Source organism: Antechinus flavipes, chromosome 1 (assembly GCF_016432865.1).
Source record: "Antechinus flavipes isolate AdamAnt ecotype Samford, QLD, Australia chromosome 1, AdamAnt_v2, whole genome shotgun sequence".
Taxonomy (NCBI): Eukaryota; Metazoa; Chordata; class Mammalia; order Dasyuromorphia; family Dasyuridae; genus Antechinus; species Antechinus flavipes.
In genome coordinates, this window is record NC_067398.1 from 236090426 (window position 1) to 236114617 (window position 24192).

General features: G+C 33.5%; 1 protein-coding gene across 2 annotated transcripts in view; it reads right to left on the reverse strand.

Annotated features, from left to right (window-relative positions):
- Positions 1–24192, reverse strand: part of SHC3 (SHC adaptor protein 3) — a 159984-nt gene that overhangs the window by 68624 nt on the left and 67168 nt on the right. For both annotated transcript variants that reach the window (XM_051998154.1, XM_051998146.1), the window contains exons 3-4: positions 2412–2475; positions 731–850 (exon numbers count right to left, since the gene is read on the reverse strand). In XM_051998154.1, the coding sequence (XP_051854114.1) occupies positions 731–850; positions 2412–2475 (184 nt within the window). The remainder of the gene's footprint in view (positions 1–730; positions 851–2411; positions 2476–24192) is intronic.

Consider the following 24192-nt stretch of genomic DNA (forward strand, 5'->3'; position numbering starts at 1 on the left):
ACAGAAACAAAGAGACAGAAACAGACAGATAGATTGTTAGATAGAGAGACAGAAAGATAAAGACAAAAGCAGAGACAGAGAAACAGAGGGAGTGACAGAGAATATAAAGTTTATAAAGAACTATGAAGTGCAGAAGATTGCTACAAGGGGGAAGCTCATTTCTCTGAATCAGTGCCATAGAAGAGGGATGCATATCCCCTCTCCCAGGACAGACTGCAATTTCCAAGGGACCCATCACTGTCATAATCTTTTTCCAAGTTTACCCACTACTGCCAACAACCATTCAGGTAGTTTATCTGCATGTCCCCTGGAGATCCACATAATGCTGGAACCATTAGCTGTTGCTGGTACATACCAGTTTCAGAAATCTTAGGATCTTTTTTTTTCCTCCTTGCTGTCCTATTTAACTGAATTTGCCCTAGATACTAGAATTTTTAGTTATAGCTCTACAAAAGTCACAGATAAAAAAAGTACCCTCTATTATACTATCAGTGGCAATTCATAAAGGAGGACAGTTTGACTAAAATGCAAGCTTGTATTACTTTATTCCAAAAATTTTGCATTAATTTGAAAGATTGACTTACACCTAAATACACAGACATAATATATGTGTATATTTACATATATGTATTGCCAATGTACTATAATACCTTAACATGATACCTTAAGAAACTATCAGTTTAGAGTACTTTCAATAACTAATATTGGGGAAGCAATTAAACTCACATACCTGTTTTGAATCAGGTGTCATTAGGTTTAGGCTAGTGGTGGATATATTCAAGGTTATACTCATCCCTGCAAATTGAAGATTGCTCTTTCCCAGAATGTTGGATAAGACTTTCCGTGGTGGCTGCAAAATCAAGCAACAGTATTTTAGTTTGATAGTGCTTAATCTAAAAATATATTAAAAATGAAGCCTATTCTTAACATATGCAAGGTTTGACCATACCTGGAGGTTTATAAGAAAATAATAAGAAGAATTATTAAGAAATAATAGGAAAAATTAAATATCATAGAAAAATATCATATCCAGTTCAACTGAAATATGTAAATGATAAGAGAACAATTTACATGAATAATCATAGAAGATTAGACAATTGAAAAAGCTTTGATATGACAAAGCTTTACTACATGTCTATACTTGAAATAAGAAGCAAACAAAAAACATATATATCTATTTCACAAGACTGCTGTGAGAATCAAATGAAACAATATCTATAAATATCAAAATTAAACATAGACATCCAATGTATATAATTCAAAAAGTAAAATTATATAATTCTAAGACAAAGTTAACTGTAACATAATAGTAGGCGACTTTGATGTCCCTCCCTCAGAGCTAGATAAATCCAAAAGAAAGATAAATAAAACAGAAAATAAAGAATTGGACAAAACTATTGACTAATTGAAAGGTGAGCATTTTATGATTTTTTTTGGATGAGAAAATTAAGAAATATATATCCACATACATATATATTACAAGATATGTTTATAAAAATATATTATATTCTAGAACATGGAGAAATGAAAAATAAATGTGAAAAAGCAAAAATACTAAAAAAAATTCTTTATAATACAGAATATAATAAAAAATAGGTAATAAATAAGGTAATTAAACAAAATGTAGGGCCAAAAAGAGATAACAATGATAGCCTGAAAAATGAATGAGTTAAATCATATGAATTCTATAAAAAAATCATGAAACAATAGTTAAAGGAAAAAAGAATTGCAATGGTAATAAGACATAGGGAAACTTGGAGACAACAATCTTTAGAATAAATAAATATGTAACTGAAAATATTTTTAAAAATAAAAAGTGAGTTTCATCTCATATCCAATAAATTGGAAAAGCTAACAAAGATGAGAATAGTCAGTGTTGAAGGGACTATGGAAAGGCAGATATTGGTGCATCTGTGAATTTGGAAGCGGGGCAAAGTGAAGTAAGAAGAACTAGGAAAATAATATACATAATGACAAATAATGTAGGTGCAAAGAACAAAAATAATGGAACACTAAGTAATTATAAAGATCAAACTTGGCCTCAAAAAGAGATGAAGAAATACATTGCCCTTTCTTTTTCTGAAGAGATTAGAGATGATGGGTATGAAACATTGAACTATTAGAGCTGGTTGGTTTGTTGGTTAGTTTTGTTGGCCTGTTTTTCTTTCTTTTATCTTCTCATTTTTAAAGAAGGGATGGCACTCGAGTACAGCAGGAGGAAAGGCTATATTTGGAAATGAAGTTGATACAAAATAATAATAATAATTTTATTTAAAAAACTAAAATGTGGTCAAAGAAAGAATGATCTTTTGCAGGGGAAAAATAGCAAAGAAAGATAGAAGAAGAAATGATTCATTTAGGGCAACAGTGAAAAAGAAAAAGAAAAAGAAACAAAACAGAAAAAATAGTACCTTTTGTTTTCTGAAACCTCCTTTGGCACCAGGTACTGCTTCACAAACACGGCTGATTGCTTCCCTTAAAAGAAAGAGAAAGGTCTCTATATCTTAATTGTATTTCAGACAGAATTACAAATATAGAGTTTTTTTTGTTTAAATAGGTACTGGCTACCTCGTTACTTTGATAGAAATTATAATTCAAGATAAAGGACCCACTAATTAACTAAAATTTAATTGAAAAGGGTCATTGAAAAGCAGATCAAAACTTCTAATTCTTAGATTTACTTAAATGAATGAATCTCGAGGATCTGTTATAATATGCATGTGTCATATTACTTATCTATTGAGTTTTTAGGTTGGGGAAGGTATCATTTTTTGAAACTAAGACATTGTCTCCATTATATAAGAAAATATATATTCCCCTACCTAGTCAATTTCTAACCATTCTTTTTCCGAGTGAGAATATTATTTGAATTTTTTTAAGTTTTATTGATTTTTTAATTTTTTTATCAATATACTTATTGCTAATACAATGTTTGCTAAGGTAACTCATCATCTTCTTGCCCCAATAATGCAAAAAATGCAGTCTTGAAGAATTAGTTTATTCAAAGGGAATTGCCAAAAGATTGTTAAACACATGCTAAGTAGAACATTTAAAACTTAGAACCAGGACTGCTTTTGGCATCACACCAGAAAACCATGTGACAGAGGTAAACTAGGACACAATGCTGGAGATGTACATCTGGGCTCCCATCCAGAATTTCAGATTGGATTATTGAAATTAGAAATTGGCAGCATCTGAAATACTGGAAAACAAATACACACAAAGCCCTACCTGAGATGCAGCACAAATGGTAAATTGACCGGCCTACTGCTATATCACTTAGCCCCAACCTAGTTCAGTAGCTTCACTGGACATTATCCCCTTCACAAACACAGACACACAGACACACAGACACACACACACACACACAGACACACACACACACACACATATTGATTCAATCAAATCATCTTCCCCTTTACCTCACACTAGATACTCCATGCCATATCTCTGTGTATTGACTATCTTATATGCCTTAAATACTTATTCTCTCCTTACTCCAACCTGTGTTCCTCTTTCTCTGAGGCACAGTTCAGGCACCATACATTACAAGAAGCCTTTTCTGATCCTCCTGATTAACAATATCCTACTTCCCAAATTACCTTGCATTTAAATACTTTATGTATACCTGTACTTATTAAATTTATATTATGTTGTATATATTGACTCAACTTGTTGCCTTATACATTATGAGCTTGGATTGTTTCATTCTTGGTATTTGTGTCCCTAGGGCCTAGAATAGTACCTGGCTTAATAAGAGATATTTAATAAAAAATTGTTTAGTGAATAAATAATTGCTTTGTTGAAGTGACTATGGTCTATAATTCAGTACAAGGTGATTTTGAAGAGTTCTAATGGAATCCCAGGTGATATTCCAACTTTAAAGTCCAGTTAATTAGCCAGGAAGTGCTAACTACAACTACATAGATTGGAGTCAGGACAGTAAGATTGTGCATTTCCTTACTTTATGACTGTGATGTTGGAGTTGGAAAGGAAATAAATAATAACCATTCTCTACCAATAGTCTCTGGATGTGTTTGTTCACTTTGCAGAATTAAAGAGCCAGTTACAGGCTTATATCCCAAAGAAATCTTAAAGGAGGGAAAGGAACCCACATGTGCAAAAATGTTTGTGGTAGCCCTTTTTGTAGTGGCAAGAAACTGGAAACTGAGTGGATGCCCATTAATTGGAGAATGGCTGAATAAATTATGATATATGAATATTATGGAACATGATTGTTCTATAAGACATGACAAACAGGATGATTTCAGAGAGGCCTGGAGAGATTTACATGAACTGATGCTAAGTGAAATGAACAGAAGCAGGAGATCATTATTCACGGCAATAAGAAGACTATATGATAATCAATTTTGATGGACATGGCTCTCTTCAACAATGAGTTGATTCAAACCAGTTCTAATTGTTCAGTAATGAAGAGAGCCATCTACACCCAGAGAGAGGACTATGGGAACTGAGTGTGGACCACAACATAGCATTTTAACTTTTTCTGTTATTGTTTGCTTGCATTTTTGTTAACCTTCTCAGGTTTTTGTTTTTTTTTTTTTTTTAGATCTGATTTTTCCTTATGCAGCAAGATAAATGTATAAATATGTATACATATATTGGATTTAACATATAATTTAACATATATTGAACAACCTGCCATTTAGGGGAGGAGATGGAGGGAAGAAGGGGAAATTTTGGAAGGTTTTGCAAGGGTCAATGTTGAAAAATTACCCATGCATATATTTTGTAAATAAAAAGATATAATATAAAAATAAATAAAAATAAAATTTTAAAATGTTTAAATAAACATTTTTTAAAAGAGACAGTTACTTGGAAGTATTAATAGTATTTTAATCTTTTAAAACAATCTCTTAAAATCCAATTTCATGCAATAAATGTGTTTTATAATGACAGCATGTTTTCTTTTTGAGTGACAGCATGATTGAGAAAGAGATAATAATCTTAATGAGAAAATGAGAGAATGTGAGCCTCTTGTCTGACAAGATGAAAAAGTATTTTCTCTAATCCCCAAACCCCTTCTTTGGTATACATGTGTATACCAAAACATAAGGAAGGTAGCAAGATGTAAAGCAAATATAAAGGATATCAAGAATTCAGATGTGTTTTTTTAAAATGCAGAGAAGGCTAATGCTTAATGTCTTCCCATTCATCACACAGGCAGGACTGGTCAAGCTGAGTGATGAATTTGCAGCAAAACTCAATTCTACTTCTCCTCTTCCCAGTGTCACCAAAAACTAAAAAAGGCAGAAAAGCTGCAGGTGGGGCAACTGTATAGAAGAACTCTGAGCAATAATAAAAGTCAGCCAGAGAACTAAGGAATAGAAGTGAGGCATGACACTTATGTAGCTGGTTCAAATCTACTAAGCTTGAGGGGATAATTCCCACTCACCCATGTGAGATAGTTATGTTCCCTCCCCCTCCCCCCAAAAATCACTTAGCACAAAGACTAAGACTGGCAAAAAAAAAAAAAATTAATTGCATAGTGTGAGAGGCCGAGAAGGCTGAGAGGCTTTTAAGGTCAATCACCCAGGAAAATTGTCACCGAAGGTGGAGTAAAAAAAAATTGAATAATAGGGGAAAAAATAAGGAAAAAATGTCAAAATTATCAAAAAATCTCAGGGGAAAAAATTCAGTTAAAAATTTTGATCCAGGGCAAAAACACCAATGGGGGATACTAATAATAACAGAAAAGAAAATGCCCTTCAAATTAGCTAAGAGTCCAGCCACCTATGAATAAATATTACAAGACCAAGAAAAATGATTCAATATCTTAAAAGGCTGAGAAATGTGTGGATCCTTAAAAAAGCACAGAAACATTTCAAGATGTTTCTGAATGGCTTAAAAGAGAAATGATCATTTTAAAACAGAATTTATGACCTACTCAGCAGGAAAAAAAAAAGAATTGAAGCCCCCCAAAACTAATAAAAGTAAAAGAAAACATGATCTCCATACAAGTAAAACATAATTGATTTTGAAGATAGGATGCAAAGAGACAACTAAAGAATTTAAGTCTCTCATAAGATCAGAAGTCATAAAGTCAAAAAACCTAAACAATTTCATAAAGGAAATAATACAAGAAAATTGTCCTGAATTTCTGAACCCAGAAAACAAAATGCCAATTTGTAGTTTGACTCCAGAAAAAAAAATGTTATAAACTCCAAAAAATATAATGGTTAAATTTATCACATCCAATGACAAATAATAGCTTCTGCAAACAACCAGGAGAAGGACCTCCAAATATAAAGAAAAAGCAATTCTCTTAATCAAAGATTATACTCCCACAGAAACCCCAGGAGGAGATGGAATTATGTATTCAGAAAAGAAAAGGAGCTCAATAAAGCAATCCAACTTAACTTGTTCTGCAAGTCTTACTTAGCCTAACCACTAATTTTAAAAGATAGAAATTCTTTTTTTTCAAAGGCACTTGAATCATTACAAGAAAAAAAAAAAAAAAAAAAAGACCTGAACAAATTACCAAACTTCTCAGATAACAAAAATACAAGAAGGGTAATCAAATATAACAATCAGAGATAACAAAAAAGAGAACATTAAGCGATTTCTTTCTAAAAGTACACAAGGAAATGAGTGAAAATAAAGTAAATATAAAGAAACCTGCAACATCATGAATTAAGGCTCAGAAAATTCCACTTACAGCTGATCAGCTTTGTAGTAATAAATTTAAAAAGTGAAGGTATATTAAGGAAGAGAAAAAGAATATGATACCAGGAAATGTGATGCATACTAGAGAGAAAGATAATATAATTGATATGGAAACGCTGTTCATGGTGGGGAGGAAAGATAGAATCACAGGCAAATAGCAAGAAGTCCCGGAGACCCTCAATTCCTCTGTAATGATAGTTCAGTTAAATGTTAAATTCAGTCCATGTTAAAGTGGCTAACTTCATTTTTCCAATTACACCACAATTTTGAAAACATGTAGGGATTAATTCTCAAAACACCTAAAAATGGAAAAGAACTTTTAGAATTGGAAGTGAACATAGAATCCCATCCAGTCCAACTCATAAGTGAACAACATACTTAAAAAACCTCTAGTGAAAGAGAAATCATTCTTTCCTGAGACACTGATATCTGGAAGTAAATTCCTTACTATATTCTGCCTCCAGAAATTAATATAGAACATTGGAATGGATTATTTCATGAGTTGTTTCTTAGTGATTATATACTTCAACTCTTCAAAGGTCTGTAATTTATTGGTGTAGGTACTGCCTGCATGTTATTATGTTATTAGGTGGTCATGGAAAACTTCAGGCTCATCTTATCTCAGACCATTAATTCATTCAGACCAGTTCTCAGACCCCTGACTTTTCCAATGGGAAGGACTCATCAGAATCTAACCACTAATGTCCACAAGAAGTAGTTTTTGAAAACTCAGGGACAATTTCACTATGAATAGCACAGTGGGACATCAGAGGAAGACTTTAAGCAAGTTAAAATAATTTACATGAATAATTTATTTTCTTAGATTCCCCAGCATGAATTGAACACAAAAATTGCATCATTGGTATAAGTCATGCTTGACAAAGATAGATTTTTGTATTAATTGCATCTGTCAGAATGTATTTAATATTTTTATCAGTATCTCTTTGTGATATTAGTCTATAATGTTCTTTATTACTCTTGTTCTTACATGGTCTGGGAAATAGAATTATGCTTTTCTAATATATGGAAACTGGGCAAAGTACTGCTACCTTTCTGTATTTCTGAAAAACAATTTAAATTGTGTTGGGATTATTTGTTTTTGGAATGTCTAGTCTTTGAAATAATTCATGAATCCATCTGGTCCTAGTATTTATTTATGTGCAAGTTCATCAACGAAATGTATGGTTTCTTTTTCTGATATTGGCTTATATTATACATTTGATATTGGTTTATTTTGTGTTTACTATTTTGTCCATTATCTATATATTCATTAATTTCTTTTATATTCTCGGTTTTATAATCATAGAACAAATGTAATATTTTCTATCATTTTCCTTTAATTATCTCATTATTCTTTTTCTTCCTCTTGTCATCCCTTTCCCCCTTCTCCTATCCCAAAACCATCCTAAAACCATCTGCTGCAAGACAGCAGACAGAGCTTCCACCTCTAGGAGCAACCTTCCAATTTAACTTTCCCATACATCCAGGCTACTTTGACTGATCACAGGATTTAGATAAGGTAGATAGATGATAGTTAGCACTTCCATTTGTTTAACTATATGGAGGACCACCAGGACTCTGCCCTGTCTTTACACTTGAAGTTCACCCTCATTCCAAATGTCATCTTAACTAGTTATATATCCTTAGGATCAGTAGGTATTTCTACCTCCAATTCTCCAGGACTTTCAGAATTTCCATCTTCCCTGTAGCTAAACTTACCACGGATCTTTTATCATTTCTATACAAATAATTCCTAGATCTATTTAATTAGATCTAAACTTTAGTTCCATATCATTAAAGTACTGTTGGATGCAACTCAAACTCAAAATGGCCAAAAAAGAGCTCATTATCTTTTCCCCCAAACCCACCACACTTCTAAATTTCCCTAATACTGTCAGATTTGGGCAATTGTCCTTTATTTCTTTTTTTTTAAGTATCTAAAGTTTTGATTGTTAATAATGATTCTTAAGTTATCTCTCTCTGACTTGTTTTTCAGGTCAATATATCTCCCATATGAACTTCTGCCTTTTCTATCTTCTGATTTTGTCCTAATATTTTTTTGTTCTCTCAAGAAATTGTTGAATTTTTTTCCCACTTCATTCTCATCAGGATGTGAAATACTTAGGTAAGAATTTTCACTTTCTGTTCTGTTTTGTATTCTCTACCCAATATTTACTGAAGAGTTGTAAATTGTTCTATCTCTTCTTTTCTTTAGATTACTCTTAGAATCTTTGTGGCCAACTCATTCTTTTGTCTAATATTCTACTTATATTTATTCAATCAAAAAGCATTTATTAAGGCCCTCCCAACCCAACCCACAAGCGCCAGGTACTAAGTGCTAAGTATTTGAAAATGCATCACAAATAGCATGTTGCAGTCAGTGTGAGTGCTTGTTTATAATTGTGGCATCAAAGGAGAGTTTAAAAGTGCTTGAACCTATTAGATGAAATCAGTTAATACAAAAAAATTCTCATTGTCATATATTTTGTTATTGTCATGAATTGACCCCTACTGCTTTGTATTTTTGGTATAAAAATAGCAAGGATTGCTCCTTCAAGCTGTTATTCCTGAAAGTTACTGTGTGAAGTCAAATCTCTGAGGACCACAATTTAATTTTATGTCAGTCTTCCTAACTCCAGGCCTAGCATTCTATTCATTGTGCCATCTAGTTGTAATGGGCTGAGGCTTGAGTTGATGCACTGAGGTCCCAAGCACATGAGGCTAAATAGTAATTGGGCCATACTCTATTAATATATAAGCTTGGAGAAAGAATGGCCCCCGCCTACTCTTTGTGCAAGTCCTGATGTGTTGTATAGGAAATGACGATTCTGGTGGGTGGAGGCAGGGGAGTGAAAAAGGAAGGGGAGGAGAGCTCAGCCCTCACTTGCTCTGCTAGCTGGCTTCCCGTAGCAGCTGCCCATATTGCTATCGCAATCCTTCTTGCCCATGTTGCTATTGCAATCTTTTTTCACCTCTTCACTTGAAAAAAGAGTGAAGATTTTTCCCTTAACCTGAGTTCCTGACTCCGGCTGATTTTAAATACTCGATCATTACACCTAGTTGTCTTTATAAATATTAATTGCTGTAAATTATTGTCATGTAATCATGATGAATATTCAGGCTTTTCATTTCTTACTCTATACCATCTTTCCTAAAAGTCCCAGAGGTCCACCTCTGTGATATCACAACTATGTCCTAAGGAAGCCTTGAGTAAGTGGAGTATGAATATATGCTAAGCATTGCCAAAGGACCTAACACCTACACATCAAAACTTAATCACCTCCTTATCACAGCTACTGCTCCACCACCCCATCCATGGCACTGTGACAATGAAACTGATGGCCTGAAGGAAAATGTCTACAAAAACTTCCATAGCTAAATTTGAAGATGTGTAATCACAAAAACCCCATGGAGTGACACTAGTTAGAGGGAATGATATTGTCTTGTAGGGAAATGGCAAATCAATACTGACATTTATTAGGTGAGACACAAAGGCCATGCTGTTTCACTAGCCAATGTGCCTGATGTTTTAATCACAGTCCTCTGAGTCATAACCAAGTTAGGCAACACATTGCACTGTGACTTTGGAGTTAGTTTTACATGCTCATACAATCTGTCCACCAATTGCAAAGTGTTTTATCTTCTACCTCATCCTTCTCCCTCTCCCTCACCCCATGTCCCTTCTCCTCTCCTCCTCTCTCCTCTTTTCTCCCCTCTCTCCCTTCCTCTTCCTCCTCTTCTTTCCCCTCTCCCTCTCCTTCTTCCCTCTTTTTTCCCCTTCTCCCTCCTCTTCCCCCTTCCCCCTCCCCTTCACCTACTCTTCTTCCTTCCCTCTCCCTTCCCCTTCCCCTTCATCTTCTCCCACTCCCTCTATCTCTCCTTCCTCTCCCTCCCTCCCTCTTCCTCTTCTCTCTTCTTCTCTTCCCTCTCTCCCTTCCTTTCCCCCTTCATCTCTTTCTCCCTCTTTCCTTTTCCTCCTCCCCCTTTCCCTTTCCCTCTTCCTTCTCTATATTTAAATGAATAAAATATTTTAAAAGATTACATAGAAGACCAAAAGTTATTGAAAATAAAGATGTATGTTTACATCCAAGTTGATGAACCCTCTAAATTCTTTTTGTGAATTACCTGAAAGGCAAAACTCTGGATCTCAAATTAGGAACCCCGTTCTAGGAAATATGTTGCCCATTACAAGACACACAAAAAAAGAGATTCATAGAAATTAGTTTACCTTATGTAGTTCCATTTTAAAACTTCTTTTTACTAGGTTTGAAGCAAGGGAACCTATTCTCAATTAACTGAAAACTTACATTTTTCTGTGACCAAGAAGATGTTATACAACTGTTGAATTTTGTCTAATCTAAGTAATTCTTAGGTAATTCTTAAAACATGTACTTGCTTTAGTAACTAATTGTGGGTTGTCGATTTTTTTTTCTTTTAGTTGAAGAATTTTCCAATTTCAACATTTTACAAAAACCTGTGTTATCACATGAATTTTTTTCTTCCTTTTCACTGATTTATATGAGATATTTCATTTTCTTAAAGAGTGGGAGCCACTTCCTAAAGATATACGGTAGATGTCAATAGGGCTGGACCCCTCCAGAACTTCTCTAATCATTGAGATCCCAAGATATGTTATAAAGATGAAAAATAAGGAATAAAAGAGAGATTCTCAGTTTTGGAAAGACATGGATAACACTATTTGTCAAATACATATATCAAGGTACAGTTTAGCTCAGATACAATTATGAGTTTCAGGGTTTATTTATATAATATCAAATTAGAAAACAAAAGCAGAAAAATTCAGTGTTTCAAAAGAGACATGTAACATGAAATAGGTAAAAATAACCAGGTAATTAATGAATTTTTAAAGTGTGCATGCCTGTAGTTTGAAACAATAAAGAAAAGTGACTCAAATTTGATATAAAAATGTATGGTCATTTTATGTGTGTGTGTGTGTGTGTGTGTGTGTGTGTGTGTGTTTCTGTTCTGGTTAAAACAGGTCAGAATCTAAGTGTTCTCTGCATGTTGATGACTTAAATATACATAACAAATACACATTAGACATTAGTGAAGGGCTCAAGTTTATCTATAAAGTTTACATTCATAATATCTCCATCTCCATATTAGAAAAAGAATTATGAATCATTAAACATGAACTGTTAGTTTTAAAAGGTTTACAATAAGTAACAGAACTTTCACCAAACCCTTTCAGAACTAAAACTAATTGCGTTACTGGGAAAGGAGAGAATTTTTTGCTTTTTCTTATCCTAGCCATTAATCATTTTACAATTTGTTCTAGCCCACTGAATCAGCCTTCTCCTGGGTAACTTAATCTCAAAAGTTTATCCCAGTGGTGGCCTTCTTCAAAGATGTGCGGGAAGGGAAGAAAGGGAATGCTATTGCAAAATTATATGGTTCAAGTCCAATTAAAAGTTTGGTAACAAACAATATTTGCTTCAAAGTTTTCCTAACACCAGAAGTTCTGCAAAAACATCAGAGATGAGTTGAGAGACATACCCTGGTTCATATCCAACATATTCAATATAAAAGTAATATTGTATTTTATTTAATCAATAAACCCCCATACTTCACAGTGATTTTATCAATTTGTATACATATATGTGTGTGTGTGTGTGTGTGTGTGTGTGTGTGTGTATACACACACACACACACACACACACACACACAGCATAATTACTTATCAAGATCTCTTTCTAGGACTTAGGGATAGATAATAGCTATGTCAGAAATGTGTCAGAATGTATCAGAAAAGAATACCTAGCTGGTATAGAGAAAATTTCTCTCTGCTGCTCTAAATTTTTAAAAAAAAAAAAAAAGCCAGTATATGGATGTGTTCATGTTTCATTGTTCATCATCTGTTTAAAGGGAGATAAAAACCATTTTGTAACACTATGTCCATGTTTTTCTTTCCCTATTTTTTATGATCTGTGAGACACTATTGAAGCTAAACTTATTATGTATTTTATTATAGGCTTCTCATTTAATGCTGGGAATTAGGATAGAAACTTTTTTGAATTTTAAAGAATCAAAAAGAAGTCATCCTTCAAAAACATGGAGAAAAACATTATTCACGTGTCATCTATTTATTACCACAAATAAATATTATCTTATCTGTTTAAATGTTTCATTCAAACAGGAAGCTTAAGGCAAATTGACATTCAAGCCTCCATTTTATACAGATAAATTAAAGCAAGTAGAAATTAGGTGACTTCACTAAGATGCACTAAGATCCATTAGTAAAGTTGCAATTTTCAAGATTTCTTGACCTCTACTCTCAGTCTCACAAACATACAAATATCTAAAAGTACTGATATTTTGTGCATCAAGCCAGGTATTCCTTCAAACAAAGGAGCCAATGTTTTGATTTCTCAGAGCCTAATATAAACATGTAAACAAAGCCTGGAACAAACATCATACATAAATATTGTACGGTGTAAGATTTTCAGTAAATATCACTTTTGAAAAGAATAAAAGAGCATAGAAAGAGGGAGGGGGAGAGGGTAGGATACTCTCCCACTATTTTGTTTAAATCCATTCTCAAATTTAAAAATGAATCAAGAAGTAACTGCATGATATTGTTACAAAAATTGTTTTCTTTGGTAGTTATAAAACCCTTTACAAAAATAAGATATTGATGGAATAGTATATTATTATTAGTTATTATTGTTATGTCCATATGGTACACACACACACAGAGAGAGACAGAGACAGAGACACAGAGAGAGAAAATAGATGGAACAGGCCTAGTATAACCAGAGGAGGTCTATAATAAAGGTAACACAATTTTGAAGATATTAGGGATACAGTCTCAAGATTTCTGAAAAAAGAGGATAGCAAATGCTTGGGGTTTGAAATCATGGAACTTTTAGTATACCCCCAGAAACCTAGTTGATAAAATATCTACTTATACTCCTACTTTATTTCTATAAAATTTTTAGAAGAATAAAAAATTGAAATTATGAAGGTATAAGAAAGGAGCAGGAGAGTTATTGCAAATGATATGCTGTAGCAGATCTCATCTTTACAGTCATAAAATTAAATGAATGTATGCAGAATAAAAGATCCCACTGTGCTCACTGTATGTTCATTATAAAATTAAATAAATAAAACATTGGATTACATAGTACACAATATGATCCTTTTTTAAGGATCTTTTTAAGACTCTCCTCCAAAAAAGGTTATCTCCCACGTAAATGTTAGAATATTAAACTATTCCTTGAAAGATGTGGAAACAGAGCTAATTTGTAGGGTGACTTTCTGATTATCAACATCCAGCATGATTTACAAAATAGAGACATTGGCTAACCAAAGATAATTATAAAGAATGTGCAGTAAAGAATGCAAGTTAAGAGTGATTTCCTACAGAGTCAGGATGACATCACGTCATTTGCATTAACCACCAGAATACTACAGAGCCTTCAAAATGCAATGCACAATTACTCAAAAAGAATTTTTCTGAACTATATACACAGGAAAAAAAATGAATGAAGAATGCCTATTATCCAGATGATGATATGAAGGTTAGACAATCCATAAAAAAAATTGTCTGTTATTACAAATATATTAGTCATAGACTATGATGGGCAATGAATTGGATCCAGAATTGAGCAGTAGTAAAATGATCTGCATTGAATCTGGAGAAATTATACAGTACTTATAAAGTCCTGAAATTAACATCTCCTGAAATGAAGATCCATATTTTCAAGATCAATAATCCTCCAATAATGCCATATGGCTGAGTGTCGTGGAACTCAGTTTCCAAGCATAAAAGGAAGCCAATTAAAGGGCAAGGAAGAAGTATATGTACAGTCTCAAGGGAAATAGAGGAAATTCTCCCATAACCTTGAGTAGACTTCTTATGGAAGATTTATGACAGGATGTCAACAAAAGAAATATAGGATTAAAAAGTATGGAGAGTTTGTAACAGAAACTAGTTGATGGAAAACCTACACCCTAGGAATCATGCATTTGTTGACTTACCAAAATATTAAATACAAAAACATGTAAATAAGTATCCTATGGACACAAGGAGACTATTTTCTTAGAAATTTGTATGATACATAAAGTTTTGTTTCAAATTTTATAAAGAAAAGATAATAGATATGCAATATCAGAAATAAAAACTGAGGGTATTCAATTGTTTTGGAAGGTATAAGGCATAATAGGATAAAAATTGAAGTAACAGACTAAAATGCAAAGGGAAAATTTTTATAAAGAAAGAAAAGTTTGGGGGGAAACTATCCAAATTGAAAAAAATGGAAATCTAGAATATGTATTCTGTGGTAAAGTCAGAATCTTGTGGGATGGTTCCAGTGAATTTTCAAAACTAAAGTTTGAGTGGACTCTCTGTCACAACTCCAAATGCAAGAATAAGAAGAATAAATTACTACTGTTGTAAATTCTGAGGAAAACATGCAAAAAACTCAGTCAAATCATTCTTCCCTTTGTTCCATTCCAAGTAAAAAATATTCTGGATAGAAAAAATCTAAGACAAAAGAACAAAAATATTCTGTTATTTACATGTATTTTTAGGCTCATACAATGTTTTTTAGCTATATCAAAGAGGGAAATATTTTGTAGTACTTAATATACCTCTAAACAAGTTGCTGCTCTGGTGAAGAAATAGCTTGTTATCCTTTCCATTGCTGAGTATTACAATAAAGCTCATTCAATAAAGAATTGTTGTCACAGGTTGTAGAAGTTTTTTCATTTACATAGAAGAAATTAAAAGCTTTTCTAATAAGATTATGATAATAATTGTTCTCACTCCTTTACACTCTCAGTTCATGCTATAACACATATGTAAAAAGTTGCTCACCCAAATTTTAGAACATTCATATTGAGAATGGGGGAGGAAGAGTAAGAGCCTAAAGAAAATTGTGCAGATATTCTCATTGAAATGTTTTAAAGAAACCTAGTAAGGAGTGACATGTTAATTAGGAACAGAGTTGTAGATGAGAAAAGAAATGGTGGAGTTTAGATTAAGGATAGAGTTAAGGATGAAGAAGATAAAAGGATTTAAGGGGAAATGTATATTATATATATATATATATATATGAAATGGAAGTTATGAAGTTATTTAAGAGCTAAAGAATTCAGATAGCTTCAATTTTCTCAAAGAGTTAAAGATATGTGAAGGAAATTTATTAATTTTTTTTTCTGTTTTTGTTTTTTAAGAAAATCCTCCACAAGGTAAAAAGGATAATTTTTAATTTACATAAAATTAAAAAGGTTCTGTAAAAACAAAACCAATGTAACTAAAAAAGAAAAGCAGAAAAATGAGGTAAAATGTCTGCAGCAAGTTTCTCTGATACAGGTCACATTTCTAAAATATATAGGGACCTGAGTCAAATTTACAAATTATCAATAGCCATATAAAAATTTGTTCTAAATTACTTGAGAAATGCAAATTAAAATAACTCTGAGATACCACTTCACACAATTAAAAAGGCAAAGAAGATAAAAAGATAAAAGGCATAATAATAAATGTTAGCGAGGACAAGCTGTGAATTAGTACAACTGTTATGGAAAACAATTTGGAATTATTCCCAAAAAGCTATTAATTACCTTGATCCAGTAATACTGAAACTAGGTCACATATAACGTAACTGTAACCCAGAAAGGCTAATTGACTTGCCTATGGTCACACAACAAGCAGCAGACCTAAGATTTAAATCAAAATTCTTTGACTCCAAGTTAGTGTTCTTTCCCCTATACCACACTAGGAAATTCAATCAATCAGTTCATAAATATATGTGCTTTCTCTGAACCAAGCACTAAGTTAAAGTGCATGAGATACAAAGCAAGGTAAAAAAACAGCTATTGTTCTCAAGGAGTCTACATAAACATGCAAACATCTAGGCACAAACTATACACATATACATACATACTCATACAAACATACACATATGTATGTATACATACAGTCTCTTTGTTACATATATTAAAAATATATACATTTCATGTATTTTGTGTACATACATCACGTATGATATATGATAATATATTTATTTATAAATTTATACATTAAATAAATATTTATACATCAAATATAATGTATTTAATTATTAGAAATAAGGAACAAAAGGGAGAAATAGCGTCAAGAGGGTTTGAGGAAATTTTCCTGCAAAAGGTATTATTTTAGCTGAGACTTAAAAGAAACCAGGGAAGCCAAGAGGCAATGATGAGGAGAGAGATGATTCCAGGCATGGGGAATACCGTGGAGTGGGCAACAGATTGTGTTTTTCAAGGAATAGCCAAGAGGCAAGTGTGACAATATGTACAATTACTACAATAAAGTAAATGTAAGTGGACAACTAAGAAACTTGATTACAGATTAAATAGCAAATACAGGGGATGGAGGAAAGTAAGTTGTAAGAAGACTGGAAATGTAAGAAGGGGAACAATTTGTGAAAGATTTCAATATTAAACAAAGGAATTTATATTTGATTCTGGGTTTAATAAGGAGCTACTGGTATTTATGTAGAAGGGATTGACATGGTTGAATGTGTGTTTCAGGAAAAATCACTTTAGAAAATGAATGAAGAATAGTGAGAGACTTGTAGCATACAGACTAAAAGGATATTGCAATAATCCAGTTGTGAAGTGATGTGTACCTATACCTAAGTGGTAGTGTTGTCAGAAGAAAGAAGATAGTATGTGCAAGAACAGTAAAATTTATCCTGGCAACAAATTGCATGGGGGAGCAGGAGTGGGCAAGATTGAAAGAGAGGAGTTGAGGATGACACCTAGTCTGTGAACCTTGGTGATTCAAAAGATGGTAGTACCTTCAACAATAATAGGAAAGTTAGAAAGAAGATAGGACTTGGAGAAAAAGATTATGAGTTCAGTTCTGGACATGCTGAGTTTAAAATGTCTAGAAGACATCCAATTTGAGATAGTCAAACAGTCATTAAAGAAAAAAGAATCAAGATCAGCAAAGTGAATAGGGCTAGATAAGTAGATCTGAGAATCATCAACATAGACATGTTAATTGAAGTCATAGAAGCTGATAATATTAAAAGTAAAATAGTAAAAAGGGGGAAGAGGGACAATGACAGGCTTATGGGACCCTTATAATAATAGCTAATGTATATATAATACTTGATTTATGTCAGGCATTCATATACACTTTACAATTATCTCATTTGATCATCACAATAACTCTAGAAGGGAGGTGCTATTTTCATTACCAATTAACAGACAAGAAAATTGAAGCAAAGGTCTTAATTAAAATCACACAACAACCAAAGTATCTAAAACTGAATTTGAGCTCCATTGTTCCTGAATTCAGGCCCAGGATTCTATCCGGTATAACCTAGAAAAAGATCTAGTCAAGAATACTGAGAAGGAGCAGTCATTTAAGGAGGAGAAGAACCAAAAGAGAGTAGTGTCACTAAAACCTATAGGAAAAAAAAATATCTAGCAGAAAAGAGTTATTGTATCAAAGATTGCAGGGAGGTCAAGAAAAATGTGGATTGGTGTGGAAACCATTAGATTTGGTGATTAGGAGATCATTAGCTGTAACGACTGTGCTCGCACCCAGGACACCCCAGAATAAGCTGGAATCAGGATAAACAAAAAGTCCTTCTTTATTCTTGGTCTGAGACTCAGGATTGAACAGGATGGAAGCAGAATCTCTGCGACTGCCTTCCCTCTCGTCTACCTCCCAGAGTGTGTCCCTAGCTTTTCTCCACCCCCTAGTCCTCCCTACAATCCTCTGTATACCAATCATCGAGCCAGTACAGATAGTGGAAAGGACCATTTTCCAAGCATATGCCCATAGAGTATTGTCCAATCAGTAGTTAGCCTCAAGAGCATAGCAGTCCTGACCTCGGTGCCTTGATCCCATAGTTTCAGCCCTCTACAATTAGCAACTTTAGAAAGAGCAATTTTGATCGATAAGGTCAGAAGTTAAAAAGAGAGAGGAGAAAGAAAATGGAGACATCTAATGTAAAAGGCATTTTCAAGAAGTCTAGCCACAAAAAATCAGGAGTGCTATGAGATGATGGATAGCAGAAAATAATAGATCAAGTGGGGAGGGTTGAGGATAAGGGAGATATGGACACATTTGAAGGCATTAGGGAAACAGCTGATTAACAGAGAGAGACTAAAGGTAAGAGAAGTGAAAAGACAGAAAGAGAAGTCTGCTGGAAAAGATGGGATGAGATGGCATCACTTATGTGGGTAGAGGGTTCACCTTGGCATTATTTGAGGCAGAGGGAAGGAGAAAATGATGGCAGAAAGCATCTGATAATGTGAGATGAGGAGGAGAGAAGTTCAGAAAGAATAGTCTTAATTTTTTTCAGAATGAGTTTGAGGGGAAGAAATTAGAGGCAAGAAGATCAGTCAGGAAATTTGTTAATCCAATGAACTTTTATTAAATCCCTACTGTTTTCAGAACACCAATGTTAAGCATTGCAGGAGATATAAAAGTTTAAATAAATTTTTAAAAAGTTAAATAAATATTGAAAAAGTTCAAAACAACTAAGAGTAATAACATGAAAATCTATAATAATAGAGACTAGATAAATGCTATTACCACTGACAGAAATCACAAAATAATATAATTAAATGAAATATAAGGAAAGATAATAAAATGGTTTTTAGATATGTTGGGTTATCTTATGTTGAGAATCCTATATTCACCCTGTAAGCATATCATAACATGTTTAAAAAAAAAAGATATGGGATCTGAATAATAAAAATCATGCCATAAAATTTATATGGGAACCATATCTATTGTTTTTCATAGTTATGCCAAGGAGATGAATTCTTAACCCAAAGAAAAAATAGTCAAATATCAAAGAAAAAACAGGTAAGTACAAATATATCCCATTTGAAAAACTTTTGCATTAAACAATATTAATGCAGCTAAAATAAGAGGGGAAGTGAACTAGGAAAAATTCTTTATCAAACATTCTTAATATAGTTCTGATATCTTATATATGCACATTATATATATGTATGTGTATGTATGTACATATATATACACATATGTATTTATGTATGTAACTAATAGATATATGACCAAAAGTCATTCTCCAATTGAAAAGTTGTAAAAAAAAATTTTTTTTTAAACAGTTCTTAAATGTTATGGGGCAGAACTCTGAATTTGAAACAAGGATTCTTACAAGGTGCTAATTCAGTGGAATTGATGAGACAATGGTTATTTAGTTTAGCAAGGTGCTTAATAGTTCTCTAAGTTCAGTATGATTGATTTAATCTTACAACAAATAATGGTTTCCTAACGATATAATGGTTGGTTTATACTCAGTGTAGCGCATATAAGCTAGAAGCTTCAACCAGATTTATTCAGAGGTCAGAGAAGATAAAGGACTAGAGGCAGAAGCTCAAGCTCTTGGAGCCAAGAGAGATTTATTTCCATCTTCATCAGCGCTGTGGTGGGCCTGTCCTCCTTAGCTTCTCCACTGAAACCAAGACTCTGGAAGGCCTCTAAGAAATCTAGCTGAAGCCCCAGGAAAGGAGACAAGACTTTAAAAGAGATAATAAATTATTTGGACTTTAATCCCTGGCTACTCTTGTGGTGATTACTGAACTGAAACAAAGGCTGCCCCAAGATCTCCAGAAAACCCAATAAAAACCTGAATGTGGGACCACAGACTTACATCTGTGACCCAGAAATTAAAGTACAAAAATAGACAAGAAGGAAACTTTGTAAAGGGCTAAACTAGTATTGCAACTGAAATGGGACAAATGTTTAGAAAAGAGCCTTTTCTACTTCAAGGAAAATGTGTAGAGAGCATTGTTAGACTTATGAAAAATAGAGATTTGGTTGTAACTTGAATGCAGATCATTGAACTTTTAGAAACTGTACAGTACATATTTCCTTGGTTCTCAAAGGAAAAAGAATTAGATCCAGACGAGTGGAAATTAGTAGGAGAGCAACTATGTGACTATTACAATGATAAGGGAGCTGATTCAATTTCTAAAGAAACACTTTATACATATAACTTAATACAACTGGCTTTAAGGAATTATACAAGTATTAGAATAAGGAAAAAGAAGAAAGTGCAGGAGGGGGAAGATACTGACAAACTAGGTGAAAAGGATGAAGAATTAAGACAAGAAAGGAGTTAAGTACAATTCTGATGAAATTAAGGAGTGTGATGCTTCACAGCAGGAGGCATTAGGGCACTCCCCAATCTTTGACCTACCCCCCTCAATTAACCCTTCATGGATGGAGGGAGAAGGAGGAAGGGAAGGGGCAGTGACACCATCAGCACCATCCATGCAGGAGCTTTGTCCACCCACTATGACAAGATTACAAAAGGCATTAGTTAAAGCTAAAAAAGAAGGACAGGATATATCTGATATATCTGATTTGATAAATGCATACCCTGTGACCGAAGAATTTGATTCTTCAGGTCAAGCCAGGAGAAGATACACTCCTTTTGATCTGGAAATTATCAAAGATTTTTTAAAGGGTTGCACTTTTTATGGGGCTACATCATCTTATGTTAAGATGATATTAGAGAATTTGGCTTATGAAATTTTAACCCCTAATGATTGGAAATCTATAGCAAGGACATATTTAGAACCTGGACAAAACTTGTTGTGGCTTTCAGAATATAGTGAACAATGCAGAATACAAGCCCAATGAAATAGGCAAACTGGAGTTAATATACAAATCACCTTTGACCAACTAGCAGGTAAAGGTCAGTATGCAGACACTTCAGCACAGATTAATTACCCCATAGCAGCATATGAGCAAATTGTTTCTGCTGCAATCAAAGCATGGGGATCCCTCCCAGGAAAAGATGGAGGGGAAGCCTTTACAAAAATAGATCAAAATCCAAATGAACCCTTTGCTGATTTTGTGGGATGCCTGCAGACAGATGTCACAAGAACCATTGGAGAAAATGCAGTCATGGGAATTATGATAAGACAATTTGCTAGAGAAAATGCTAATGAAGTTTGTAGAAGAATTATTCTGGGACTAAACAAGGATGCTCCTTTAGAGGAGATCATAAGATGCTGTGCTACAGTGGGTACAAATGCCTTTTATACTCGGGCTATGATGAAGAATATGGGAATACAGGGTCCCTCTAGGCAAGGGACTTTCAGGGAGACTCGTCAGTGCTTTCAGTGTGGTAAAGTTGGGCATCTGAAAGCTCAATGTAAGCATAGAGATAGAGTGAGAAGACAGGGTGAGAGAACAAGATCCAAAACCTTGTGCAACAAGGGCTTCCACTAGTCTCAGAATGTAAAGATGAGGTACTTTGGGTGAGAAATATTACATATAATGTCATATTTTAATATGTTAAATAGTTTTACTTGACTGCTTTTCCTCTCATATTTTGATATGAAATAGATATATGGAAAGGAGAGAAAGGAAGGATACATTGTTAAATGTCAATGATATAAAAACCAAATTATAAATAAAGAGATAATAAATGAGATAAAGATGATTAGTTCAGTTTATTTGAGCATTTGGATGTTAAATTTGGAACTGTCTTCACTCTTTTAGGGGGTGAATAAAATTCTTAGGGCAACTATTGTGGTATTCTGCAATGATACAGTATCTATCATTCTACCAAATTCCACTCTAACCCAGAAATGTAACAATGGGAGTGGTGGAATAGAAGGCCTTAAAATTTTAGCAGCTTTAAAATTGCACTAAGACTTTTGGGGTATAATATAAGGGGTATATTCTTGTATAAGAAGCTGGATAATCCATTTCCAAATTATTTAATTCCACCTGCTCTTTTTTCCTGTGTCAAAAAAAATTATACTTCTCCTCCCTGCATTAAGAGAGTAATTGTGTTGCAGCTGTAACAAATCATCATACATTTTATACTACCTAATACTATACTATAGGTAAGACCTATAGTAAATGAGTCCCAGATAGAAGCCTGAAAGGCAAAATTCATCATACTCTTCTGGATGCCCCCACCCATCCACGTCCTCACCCCCAAATCTGAGAGTGTGCTAGAGTGCTAGTGCTAGAGGGTATGATACAGATATTTTAAGAACATGGGAGCTTAAAAAAAATCCTGTAATGGATCTACTGACCTTAAGTAAAGGAGAATTATTCTCAAAAAATAGAAATAGTCAACTATTGTGAATGTTATAACTGTCCAAGTGACTATTGTTGTATGATATATCTGTGTCGTTGAGTTCCCCAAGTAATACAAACAAGATGAAACCCAAGAAGCACACTTGAAACATCCGTTCCTTCCTGGTAAGACATGATACTCATTCATTCATTCACCACGCATTTATTAAGCATTCACACTATGCCAGGAATTGTGCTAGTACTTTGCTTGTTAAATGAATGACACATTGAAGAAAGGACATCTGGTGACTCCAGTGCTCTGAAGCTATGTTATGTCACTATATTAAAGAAGATTCCTCCCTTCTTCCTCCACATTAACTCATTCTCTGTCAGCAGACTTCTGGACAAGTATAGGAAACATCAGTTTCTTCTTCCTTTCCAAAAACATTATAGCCCCATTAATGCCAAAGAACTCATGAATTCCCAAAGCAGGGGCTGTACTTTTCCCCCCAAGATGATTGCTTTGTAGGCTGTTGTTATCAACTTTACTGAAACAGTAAAAAGTAGCCCCAGGACAGAATTCATATAACTCAACTTTTTTCCTATTACACTTCAGTGATGGAATCCTACCAAATTCTATATAAAGAACATAGCAGTATTTGAAACTTAGAGAGACACAATCAGGTTTAAAGGAATTTCAAGGATTGAGAGCCTGTGGTGAATTTGTTTTAATATAAACACCAGGAAAAAGAACACACACAATCAAACCAATGTTCCCAAAGGGAATCAAATGTACCATACCACCACATATCACAGAGAGTTGGTACAATGAAATGCATGATCATGGGGAAATGGCTTTGAAACAAATACATTTGAAAATAGTCAATATTTATAAAATAAAAATGTAATTATTTTTCTAACTAACTGTGATTCTAAAGCCATTTAGAAACACAAAAATGTATGTAGAAGAAAAGAAGGTAGAGGTTAAGTATACTCCAGGATGATTTGTTTTCGATTCTATATTTATACCAGCCTCAAAAAAAAAATAGAATTTTCATATATATATATATATCTTTTCCCCAACATGGTTTAGTGAAATCAATATTAATGCCTTTAGCAATGAAAAAACAATATTAACAGTCATATGCTCTGATGAATTCACATTCAACAATATAGATCAGATATGTCCTTGGGTGCTTAAAAAATGTAAATATGCAAATTCAAGTCTTTGGTTAAAGTCCAATTATGAAAGAACATCTGGTACCATTCCCTTACTAGATGCATTTCCAACTATGGAACTCTGCAAAATTAGTTCCTATATGCAATAGAGTTAAATGCTGACATAAGTGATCACATATCCTCCATTAGTATAAAGTGGATGTTTCTAATTCCTGCCCATTCAAATTGTGAATTCCACAAGCTACTATATTCTCTTGAAAGAAGGAAAACTATCAAAAGAAAAGATA